The 13,209-nt window shown below is 35.9% G+C and overlaps 1 protein-coding gene across 1 annotated transcript in view; it reads right to left on the reverse strand.

Moving 5' to 3' along the window:
- LOC18598048 overlaps nucleotides 1,532-13,209 on the reverse strand; it is a 21,400-nt gene continuing 9,722 nt past the window's right edge. The window contains 5 exon segments of the mRNA XM_018120893.1: nucleotides 1,532-1,868; nucleotides 2,161-2,242; nucleotides 2,362-2,428; nucleotides 2,566-2,599; nucleotides 6,602-7,041. Of these exon segments, the coding sequence (XP_017976382.1) occupies nucleotides 1,532-1,868; nucleotides 2,161-2,242; nucleotides 2,362-2,428; nucleotides 2,566-2,599; nucleotides 6,602-7,041 (960 nt within the window).

Here is a 13,209-nt window from a genome sequence, read left to right on the forward strand (position 1 = left end):
TTTTTGAAATTTACACTTTTGCCCTTGTAAAAGTCAAAAATTACATTTTTGTCCCAAAAATTGAAAAATTGCCCATAGACATATTTTTCATCCCTTATACTCATACCACTCTCCAATTTGTCAAATTTGATCTAAATTCTCTCAAAATCTCAAATTTTGTCCGTGGGTGGCAAAATTACGATTTTGCCCCTACACTCAAAAAATCACCAGAGTTAAACTTTTTCACTTCCTATCATTAAATTATACTCCAAATAGTTAATCTTGGTCAAAAATTTCACTCAATGATCAAATTATTATCTTAGGTGGCAAAATAACGATTTTGCCCTTGAACATCAAAATTTCCAATTTTACCCCAAATGAACCCTCGAACTCCGAACAATCATTTTTTCCATTCCTGGACTATAAAATATTAAATTTCATCCTACAATTCCTATTTGAACTAGTTTGAGGTTAAATCAACTCAAGTGTACCGTTAGGTACGATATCGGGTTTCGTCTATTCTTAGGTGCTTTTCTAGCGTAATAACATGCTACTCAATGCATGTATGTCATGACATGTATTTATAGGGTCGGGTTTTACAAAATATTAGACTACATAACATTGAATAAGCTCGAAACAATGGTGAAGAACCCTGTGGTACATTGAAGAAGACTCGAGCAGAAAATAGAAATAGGGAATTTGGGAATGAAAGAATAGAGCTGTATGCACCGTTTTTGAAGAAAGCAAGAAGAAAACCTTGAAATAAAATGAAACGTTGTGTTTTAGCTAACAAGTTTTAAATTTCTGTTATGTTAGTTAATCGTTGTAATTAGTAGATGCTTTTTTTTTTTGAAAAGCATAGTTGAACTTTCATAACTACCAGGAATGAAACATTCCTAACAGGGGTACAAACAGTAACAAAATCGAAACCCAAGAGTAGTGGAAACAAACCTCAACTGGAAACTCCACTACTCCCTCACAAAACTTCCCCACACTAACAAAAAAAAAAAAAACCCCAACTCAATGCACATTCTTTGAGCCTCAACCAGTATTCCTTAACATCTTAATCTCAAAATTCTATACATTTGAAAATCCATTCAAAACCTTCTTGAACCAAATCAACAAAGCACAAAATTCAAGACACATTAAACTAAATAAAGGGGACAATAATATGGAACTTTCCACACCTATAACATTACTTCTTACTGCAAGTTCTCATTCGGAATCCACAAAAATCAACACTAACCAGAACCAAACAAATTAAAATATTTGAATAATATCAGACTGAAGTTGCACACCTTGCTTAGCCAGATTATCAACTCTCTCATTCGCTTCTCGCATGATGTGTCTAATCGTCCAGCCATTTAATTCCTCTTTTATCATTTCCATTTGGATCAACCACTTCCTTATTTTCCACGGAGCCATGTCTGGTTGCTTAGTCCATTTAACCGCATTGCTTGAATCGCTTTCAATGCATAATGAATAGTCATTTTTCCACCTAGAAGTAGAGAAGATCACAAACGTTTCTCTTACAGCTAAGATCTCCACGAGGTTAGCTAGCTAATCCTATTGGCTTAGAGAATGTCACTTTCACCACACCATTCGAATATTTGAGAATGCCTCCAATTCCAATTGGACCCGAGCTTCCTCTCGCTGCTCCATCCACGTTGAATTTCATTTGGCTTGGTTTCGGCATTTCCCACTTAATTTGTTTCCTCCCCAACATTGATTTTCCATGCAAACTTTGAATTGGAGGCTGTCTGTAGATATCTAACATAGACGGAAAGTCCCTTGGCCATTTGGCATAGGCCCAAGCTGCCACCCTAACCTTAACCAATTCGAGAAATTGTTCAGCGTCCCATTCTTTACCATTAAACTTGCATTCATTCCTAAATTTCCAAATCGACCAAACTATAACAAAGTAAGCCATCTTCCATATTCTGTTATCAAAGTCCCCAAGATGGAACCTATTCCATGCTTCAAAAAAGTCTTTATTCGTTCTTGGAGAGGTCCACATAACACCCCAACTCTTACATCAACCCATCCATATTTTCCACGTCTCCATACATTCAACAAAAAAATGGTTACACGTTTCTCGACCCAAATTACATAAGACACAAAGCAAAAAACTATTCAATTGAATCCCTATTTTGACTAACTCTTCCTTTACCCTTATCTTACCCAAAAACATTTGCCACACAAAAACCTCTACGCTCAAGGGGGCTAATTTCGCCCACACAGATTTCCAAATCCCCTCCATAATCTCCATGGAAGATAAAGCATACTTACAAAAAGATTTAGATGTGTATTTTCCACTAGGCCCCCTTTTCCAAATCAACTCATCTTTGAAATCCTTGCTAACTTGCTGTTCTTGGAGCATACCTTGCAGTTGCGCCCACTGATCAATCTTCCAGTCAAATAATTGTCTCTTAGTCTCCACCTTCCACTCCTAAACCCCATCCACCCAATTTCCAAATTTAGCAACCTTACCATACGTATTCTCGGCTAACGCAAATAACCTTGGGAAGGAAATTGCAAGAGTGACTCCTTCAAGCCAATCATCCTGCCAAAATCGTAAATTCTCACCGTTGCCTGCAATGAAACTGAAATTTGACTAGACCTGCAAAAAATACTTGTTAGAAGGGGAAAATAGACTAACAATTCTTTTCCACAAAGTAGACACTTTTCTATTAACACTCGTGTTTGGCATGAGATCCGAAGGATCGTTTCTAGTTTTCTTAACTGAAACCTCTCTCCATAAACTGTTATTCTATCTCCCATACCTCAATAACCATTTATTAAGTAGAGCTTGATTTTTCACTTCCTAATCAATCATACCAATTCCTCCACACTCCTTGCAATTGCACACTTGATCCCACCGAACATAATGAATTTGCTTTTTACCCTCTTTACCCTCCCATAGAAATTTCTTTTGTACTATTTCCAATTCATTCTTCACTCGAACGGGAATTTGGAACATCAACATATAAAAAATGGGAAGACTGGCTAAAACAGATCTCAATAAGGTGACTCTCCCCCCCGAAGAAAGCATCTTAGCTTTCCATCCAGCCAGTTTTGCCTTCACTCTATCCAACACTAGCCCCCAAAGTTTAGAAGAGTTGTGATTCGCCCCCAAAGGTAACCCAAGGTAAATAACAAGGATTTTCCCAACTTGACAGATAATTCTCCTTGCCCATATTGCAACCCTTTCTTGCTTTACCCTAATTCCGATCAATTGACTTTTATGAAAATTAATTTTTAGTCCCGACTCACCTTGAAAGCATCTCAACATTCTCCTTAGTGCCTTGAGATTCTTTAAGTTAGGATCACAAAAGAAAATAGTATCATATGCATATTGTAAATGAGAAATTATGAATCCATTATTTCTTATCTCAACTCCTTTGCACAATCTCAAAATTTCTGCTTTCTTTATCATTCTACTCATAGCTTCAACCACAATGTTGAACAAAGAATGGAGATAAAGGACATCCTTATCTTAGCCCCCTTTCCATACCAAATTGTCCCATAGGTGATCCATTAACTAAAACAGATACTCTAGCCGTGATGTTACACTCCTTCACCCATCCAATCCATCTTTCCATAAATCACATTTTTCACATAATCAACTCCATAAACTCCCAACATATATTGTCGTACTCTTTTTCAAAGTCTATTTTGAAAATCACCCCACCTGCACTCATTTTCCTTATCCAATCAACTACCTCATTTGCAATTAAAGCACAATCTATCAACTGTCTCCTTCTAATGAAGGCACACTGATTTTTTCCTACCACTTTCCCAATAACATTCCTCAATCGATTTGCCAAAGTCTTTAAAGCAATTTTATATAGGCTACCCACCAAACTAATAAGTCAGAATTCTCCAAGAGTGGATGGATTCTGAACTTTAGGAACCAAAGTAATAAATGAGGCATTAACCCCTTCCCTAAAATTTCTTTGTCGTGAAACTCCCTCATAAAAGACATAGTGTCATCTTTAACCACATTCCAATAGAGCTTAAAAAATCAAAATTAAAACCGTTAGGACTCGGCGCTTTATTCCCGTCACACCTTTATATTGTTGTCCACACTTCTTTCTTCTCAAATTGTTTTTTCAATGCTATAACCGAATCTTTTTCTAGTCTACTAAACTGCCAATCAACATCCCTTAACCTAAGATCCAGTTTTTCTTGATATAAATTCTGGAAGTGAGCCATCACCTCATTTCTTATACTTTCTTTTTCATCCTGCTCTTAGTTTAAATTTTCTCAATGTAATTGATCTTTCTTCTAGCCGAAGCCATCGCATGAAAGTATCTAGTATTCCGATCTCCATCGTTTACCCATTTCACTCTTGATTTTTGCAACCATTCCCTCTTTTCTTTTAGATAATTTGCCAATAATTTAGCTTTTTTTTCCACCAACACTTCACGCAACTTTTGGTCACCCACATTTTCTTGCCCTTGAGTTTGAATCATTCTTATCTCTTCTTCTAACCTCTAAATATGCTACTGTGTATTTTCTAACATGTTAGATCTCCACTGCTTGATATGACCCTTTAATTCTCTTAGTTTGTCCCAAATTCCTTCAAACCCTCTCAAACCTTGCTGATTCCTTCCTCATACATTGACGACTAAATCCTTGAAACCCTTATCCTCCATCCAATAGTTGAAAATCTTGAATGGTTTGGCCCTCATTCCACCCTACTAGTTTCAATACCACAGGGTTATGATCTGAGAGGGAATTGGAGAGACATTCCTGAACAAAACCTTGCACATGATCCAGCCATTCAACATCCAGTAAAAATTGATCCAATCGACTAAACACCCACCCTTATCGAAACCCACACCAAGTGTACTTGTCTCCATGCAAAGGTAAATCAACAAGAGCTAAATTATCAATGAATTCCTTGAATATAAAGTTGATATTCTCATATCCCCCCTACCTATTTTTTCAAACTCATTATTGATCGTATTAAAGTCTCCACCTAAGCACCAAATGACATCTTTCCCATTAATAAACTCTGTTAGTTCATCCCACAATCTTTTTCTAGCCTGTTCATCATTTGGTGCATACACATTCATAAAACCACATGCTCTGTCCAGCCTTCTAACTTTACCAACAAGCGCAATATAATTTTATTGCATTGAGCCTCTACAACCTCAAAGAACTCCTCTCGCCAAATACAAATCAGACCCCCTGATCTACCTTCAACAAGAGCAAACTTCCCATATATTTTATCTTTTCCCCATAATCGCTCATATATGTCTCTACTTTCTTCTTTTAACTTAGTTTCTTGAATAAAAAACATATCTGGTCTATTTTTACTCACTAGTCTCCTCACTGCCCTTTTCTTCTCATTTTTCCCCAATCTTCTAACATTCTAAGAGATAAATAACATGACAAAGCAAAAACACACTTACTTGGCTCTTGCCTCGTAATTCAATATCTATCATTCCACTTCTTATTTTCCATTGCCTCTATCTTTACGAAGGCCTTGATCACCTTTTCTCTACTCTTTTTAAATTGCATCCCCAATATTTTACTATCATCCCAAGTTCTTCGAATCTCTTTGCTTATTTTATTACTATCATTATTAGTGTCACTATCCGAGCCCTCTTCCTCATCATCTCTTTCCGTTTAATCATTCCTGTTAACCATGATATTTCTATCCATTTTTGTGGTTCACTGTCTTTTTCTGATCAACCCTTGTCCTATGTAATTTTTGCTTCTTCTTCACTTTGCTCACAGTTAATTGACTATCCCATACCTTCATCTAAATTTCTATTATCACTCTCTTTTCTAAGATTTTTCCTTTGACTCTATCTTTCAGTCGTTTGCTCTCGACCATTTCTTTGTTTTCTTCCTCGGTGACACCCCTTACCTAACTCTGAAACAGTTACCTCGGACTCACCTATTTCATTTCCTACTCCATCGCCACTATTTTCAACTTCTCTTTCACTATCTAGACTTTTTCTCTCTGGCACACAGTACAACCCAACTTGCCTTTACCTCATCCACCTACCTGGTATGACATGCTCTATGTAGCACTGTTGTCACTTGGCATTCTTCCACTTTGCTTCCTTTTACTGTTGACCTTTTGACTCTTCACCTTCTTGAGTCTTCCTTCAACCTCATCAATCTCCGTTGAGCTTCTTCTTGGTTTCTATCTTAGACCGACACGGATATTCACCTCTACTTTAGATGTAACCTCATTTAATTTCTAGGTCTCTGTCATCTTGGTTTTCCTTTTCTTCTTCAGATACTAAACTCCAGCCTTTAACACTTTGAACTTGTTGGAAAGATCCAACTCCTGAACTAGGTTTTTTGATCCTCGACCCATTCTCCCTTCACTTCTTTATTCCTACTCACTATTTTTTTTGGGCTAAATCCATCTCTGGGCCTATCCCGTATCCCATAATACTAAGCCCATAATTTTTTAGAAAAGTCACTTGTAAATTTGTTCCTTGAGCCCCCTGAGTATCCATATTTGCTCGAGTTTGAAAATTGGTTTCCCTCCCACTCTATATTGTCCTTTCCTCTCTCCTCTAGCCTTTTCTCCATAGACCTTTGCTTGTCAAAACTATATTCACTATGCTACGCCCAATCACTTAATTTTTCTGACCTGCTCTGAGATCTCACATCATCTTTTTCCCATATAGCCAATCTTTTAAAATTTTCCTTGAGAATCCCGCCTTCATCTTTCTCTTCCCATTCGACTTGATCACCTTTCTCTGACCACTTTTCACTCCTTTTCGACTTGGACATCCCCTCCGTTATATTTCCAGCTCTGCATCTGAGATCACATCTTTCAACATCAACAATCGATGTTTTCATAAAATAATCCATTCCATTCACTGTCACATGGGTAGAGGCCATGATGTTCCTTAGGGACTTAACTTCAACAAGGATCATGGCTTGATTAAGGTGCCATTTCTCTTCCGTGTCCCTGTCTGACTTTATATATGTCCCCCAAGCATCTCCAATTACCTTGAAGCTTTCTTCGTGCCAAGCATTCAGGGCGATTTCCTCTAATTTAACCCAAACCTTAAGTTTTCTTTCATTCTATCCCACATAGTAGGGGACCAAGGAGAGGAACCACAGATCAAAAAGGTCCATACACTCGTCCAACAGTTTCAGCATCTCTTCCTTATCACCAAAGGTCACCAGAACAAATAATCCTTCCATTGGTCTCACTTGAGCAATGATGCCTTCTCGGAATAAAGACCTCTCAATAAATCCATAATTAAATGATTTACTTAATTGCCCTACTACACTTCTACCTAACCATTCAAGATCGTCCTCCTTAATGACAACCTTGTTACCTTTGTTCTTTCTTGACTCTGCACTCATCTATCCTTTACTTTGACTTTGCATAAAAGTCTCTTTAAATGTTTTACCACTACCACCTTTTTCCTGTGTCTTCTCAATCTTTGTTTTTGATCCTTTTCTATGTTTCTTCCCGTTTTTCAATTTGTCTGCCTCCACTCCTCTTATCCTATAGCCATTGATTTTCGTACCATGACCTAGAAAGATCGCTTTTGTCAATTATCTCTTTTCCCTGAATCTCACAAAAACGTACTTTCTGGTTGTTTCCCTTCTTGTTCTTGGCAAGAATATGTCCACGACAACTCCAAATTCATCAAACACGATTTTCAATTGTCTCCACTCAACATTTTTGTGAAGATTTCCAATAAAGGCAGTGAAAGCGTTTTCCTCCATTTCTCCACTCTCCAAGGATCTTTCTTCTCTTTGCCATTTATATCCTTCTGGTCAAACCCCAGGAGGTACTTCGTTGGTCTTTCATCCACAATCCTTAGCTCATGCCAAACTTTTTTGCCTAACTCTCTTTTTCTCTCTCTTACCCACTATCTTTCTATTTTTTTAGTGTTACAAGATTTTCATTAGGTTAGAACCCTTGGTTTGTATGAGCTTTTGTTTTAACTCTTTAAGCACTGTATATAAACAACCTCTTTAGGTATTCTTCAATGAAAAAAATCCTAGGACAATTTTCTTCCCAAAAACAATGAGTCGTCTGTTGCTTTCTTCCTTCCTGCTATTTCCTGATAGAAAACATTTTCAAACCTCTAGAAAGAGGTGAAGACTACACTATATTGCAAGCACTTTTCAGCATTGACATGTTGATACTCTTCATTGCAACGACATGCGGTGTTGGAGGAGCATTAACAGTTATTGACAACTTGGGGTAGCTTGGAAACTCATTGGGCTACCCAGGACGTAGTATAGCCACTTTCGTATTTCTCGTGAGCATATGGAATTACCTCGGATGAGTAGTGGCTGGTTTTGCTTATGAATACTTATTGACAAAATATAAGATGCTTAGGACATTACTGTTCACTTTCGTGATACTCTGTTCTTGTGTTGGCCATCTTTTGATTGCCTTTGCAGTCCCAAATTCCCTCTACTTTGCCTCAGTTATAATCAGATTCTGCCTTGGAGCAGAATGGCCATTAATATATGCCATCATCTCTAAAATTTTTAGCCTTAAATACTACTCCACATTGTACAATTTTAGTTCTATGGCTAGCCCAGTCAGAACTTACATTTTAAATGTTAAAGTTGCGGGTCATCTATATGATAAAGAGGCTTTGAAGTAAATGAAAGCTTTGGGTCGTACAAGGAAACCATGGGAAGCCTTGACTTGCACTAGAGGGCGTGTTATAGGATTACTTCTATTATGATCGCAACCACCACATTCTTTGGACTCCTTGTTTTTTGTATTTTGGTTCTTAGGACCAGAAAGTTTTACAAAAGTGACATCTGCAAGAAATTCAGGGAAGAAACAGAGGCTGCCTAAATAGACATGGCTTCAACCTTAAAACAAGTTCAACCCAAAGCTACCACAGATGCTGAAACCACCACAAGAACCACCTCAGCCAACTAGCCAGAAGTTACTAACAACTAATTTGAGAAAAAAATGAGCTACGGCTACAATAAGGCTCATCTTACGTAAGGTCAAATAATAATAAAAAGCCTTTCAAAAAAAAAAGAGGCATGTTAATTTGTGTGTAATATATAACTTTATCTATTTTATACTAAATGTTTATTATTTTTTATATTTAATTTCACTATTTTATGTTAATATATATTTTTTTAATGTTAGCGTTAATATATATAAAAATGTTGTATATTATCTATGACCTTACCATGAATCGAGCTGATACTATAATCATATATTGTAACCAAATGAAACGGAAAAGAAAAACCAAGTAAAAATGAAGACTCAGGAAACCGTAGTGCCGGTCTTATTTCTTCAGTTGCTTTTGACCATCATCGGAATCCTCTCCATCTCTCACATCTCGAAGATGTCTCATTGCCTGATTGGTGGATTTCTGTGAGTCCTTAATGGATGTTCCTTATTGATCAATATATATTATTCGTAATTAATAATCTTATTTATAAATATATGTTATTGTTAAATGTTAGTTACGTTAATGTTAATATGTAAAGTTACATACATTATATATTATATTAACATTAACATTTAAATATAATGTTATATGATATTAAAATTTTAAGTTAAACTCATTATATTAACAATATGAATATTATATGTAGTTAAATGTTACGTGTTAGAATTTTAATTGAAAGTGTCATCCATGCATAAATGTTATATTCAGACAAGTAAAATATAGATTTTATCATTATTATTATTATTATTATTATTATTATTATTATTATTATTAAGATTTTAAGAAAATTTATTCAAATTAAATTTTAATATTTTACCTTTATTAGATATGCTTAGTCTATTTTTCTTCTCCGCTTGGAAGTATGGGGTGGAGGTTGTAAAACGAAGGATGTGGTAGAGAAAATAGAAGAACAAGAGGATTATCTTCCAAAAGGTTAGGGTATAATCAAAATTAGAACTTGGAAGCAGACACTAGCTAGGGTGATATCATTTTGTAATTTGGACCCAGCTCCCACTACACTTTGTTTTGAAAGTTTATCCCCACAAAAGATTAATTCTTCCATCTCTGTCATTTGATGTGCTTAATCAGTTCAGGCCCAGAAAGCAGCTGTAAATTGGGATTTGTGATTGTTTAAAGAAACTTGTATAAAAGAAATTTGAGTATATGGAACACCTTGTATACATCTTTGTCAAACTGGATGGCTTGAAATAAATCAGCTTCCACATCCCAAATGATGAACATTTCCACTAGGCCATCTCATCCAATCTTTTTGTTGCTCATTGACATTACCATTTTGGCTGCATATCTCTGTCATTTGTCCAAGCACATGCAATGAATGTGATGTCCAATTTGCAGTTGAAGAAGAAGAAGAAGAAGAGGGAGACATTAATCAAATTAGAGGATGTCAATTATCATTTTCCATCTCCACAGTTATTGATGGGATTGCCCAATTACCAATTACCAAAATTTATCATTGGCAAACGAAGCCAAGAAAAGTGCTCAAACTTCAAAAGATTCTTTTTCATTTTGATTCTCCTCTTTTCTTCTATTAGTTTTATAAGTTAATAAGTGAATCTGTTATCTTTGTATTAAAGAAAAAAGGAAAGGAAATAAGAAGAAGAAGAAGCCAAGTGGCAATACATGGGCCACAACTTGGAAGTCCAATGGAAATAGTGTCCAATATGTAAAGGCAACAGGAAACAAAGGTTGCATTGCCATTCGTGGGAAAGGAGAGTACCCATTATATTGATAATGAACGTAATCTTTAATTAGAGCTATCCCGTGCCCAGTAACCACCAAGCTACCGTCTTTATCAACTCGGGCTTCCTCGTGATTTCTTATTCGATTAGGTTATTCTGTTATTGTCTATTATTAAATGTTAGGATTTAATGACAAATTTAAGCCCACTTAAGCTCAGCAGGTGGACACTTTTGAATTTGATCTAACTTTGAAATTCAACCCATAAGCCTAGAGAGACAAATGAACTAACTGGGTTAAGCTCCTCTCGTTACATTTTAACATGTTCATCCTCTCAATTCTTCATTTATGCAGTCAGTACTTCGTTCTTAGATCTAAAACATGTTAACAATGGATTATAAATTTTAGATAAAAAAATTGGAGACTAAGACCACTAGACATATTTTTAGCTTTTTTGGACAATAAACCTGTAATTATTTTAAATTGATTTGATTGACAGTTTTATTATTAATTTGTTTTTTACGAAAATTAAAAAAATAAATAGTAAAAAGGTTAATCAAACAAAATGTTAAGTTGAGAAGGAGCTTATTCAAGCAATGACATTCCATTTCTAGCGAGGCTGTTAATTACTAGTTACTACATTATTCTAGAAAGCTTATCGTATATCATATCAGTCACAAGCAGCGGCATATACTTCCAAATATGGGCATCCATTGACTTCGAAAAGAGACAAATTATAGAATAATGAAGCATTGGTATTAGTCTTTGTTCATTCCTGCATAATTTTCTTTGATAGAAACTTTTGGTGGCATTTTGCTGCATATCATATGGGATGGGGAAATGGGGAATCTCCAAGTTGGAGAGAATGACTAAACCATTCATTCATGATACGTTGTTGGCTTTAGTCTGCAGAAGTATCAATCTAGAGAGACCCAAGTGGGCCTCTGAAGGGGCCAAAATATAATCATAACTCTTTAAGAGTGAATATACGAATGTCAATGCGACTTGTATATTACATGGTTAAAGATGGATAGTCAGACAATCCCCACAAATGTGAGCTTGTTTCTTCCAGTCTTGAAGATAGCCAGATATGGCAGGACATGGTTGACCTTGAACACTGGTTCACGTGTAAATTTGTTCTCAAAGCAGTGATTATATTAGTACCGATTTCACTTGGGCTACTCGCTTTTAATTATGTTCGAGGTGTTCTTGGTGTTGGAGAAACAAGGGTGGTTTTCTCATGGTTTTAGGTCTTTTACACACAAAAAAAAAAAACAGAAAGAAACACTCTTATAATGAGATTCCCCTCGAGGATTGGTGCTTGTGCCATTAGTAATGCAAACCTTGGGGGGTTGTTGAGAGTGTCTACTTTGGCAATTGGGCATAGGATATTGGATAATATCATCAGGAGTCGGATTCCTCAGTTTGCTGTTAACGTTTCAGATGTTTTACTTGATAACATCCTAAACCTTATGGGACATGAATTTTGAGCTGCTAAATACTTCTGGGTCAAGTTAGACCACATCGATCAATCGTGAGTGTCGTAACGTGCGGGTCCGGGAACCCGTCCGCCAGACACGGGCGAAAATTAAAATCGGTGTGGGAGTCGCCACCAATCTTTTTATCTAGGTGTGATTGGTCACCTATTAATCTGATTCTAATCGACGAAGTCCTAAATTAATTTTAGGCCCGTCGAAAGAATGAGAACCGGTCTACGTTTTTAGATATGGGTTCGGGAGTACGGTTACGCACGGAGAAGGGTTAGCACCTCCTTAGCGCCCGTTCTACGAACGGTACCATTTAATCTTAAGTTATCTTAATATAGCCCTTTCTTAGTTTAATCCCTACCTTATTAATTAAATTTTTATTGAATTAACAGACTAAGTTTTTCACCTGGTTTTACGTATGCATATGATGCAAGCGTAGAATGATGTCATGACTTGTTTATTTTAAATGATGGAGTCGGTAATCTTTTATTGGAAAATTATTCGAAGACCATCCCAACGCTTTGGTGAAGTCTCGAAATTCTTCTCACCTAGAGATATCCCCGGAAGAAACTCGTCTCTACAAGCTCCTCGGGAAAATCCCATCATTGGGATTCCCGCGCCATATGCAAAATAAGAGTGGCGTGCAATGACAGTATAAAATGATGGAATCTATATGACCGTGTTTATTAATTAGTTGGTTGATAACAATAATAACATGCTTAATAATTTCAGGTAATTTATTGTTTATTATTATTATTTTTTATTATACCATTTTTTATATATATTATTTTAAACAACAATTACTCGGATTAATGGGTATAGGAGTATAGAATTCGGATTTATCCCGACGCTTCGGTGAAAATCCGTTTCGAACTCCGCACTTAAATGACCCGCCCGAAAGAGACAACCCTTTGCCCCTTTTAGGTGGTAATACTCAAATAATTGTTATTTATATTATTTGTTATTATGAATGTATTAGTATTCCGGATTATTACTATTATTATTATTATTATTTACAAGCCTCTAAGTATATTTATAATATAAATATTTTTTATTCACTTGTCATTGTTATTATTTACATATATATTTTAATTTTTATTTTTATGAATTTTTTT

Source organism: Theobroma cacao, chromosome 5 (assembly GCF_000208745.1).
Source record: "Theobroma cacao cultivar B97-61/B2 chromosome 5, Criollo_cocoa_genome_V2, whole genome shotgun sequence".
Taxonomy (NCBI): domain Eukaryota; kingdom Viridiplantae; phylum Streptophyta; class Magnoliopsida; order Malvales; family Malvaceae; genus Theobroma; species Theobroma cacao.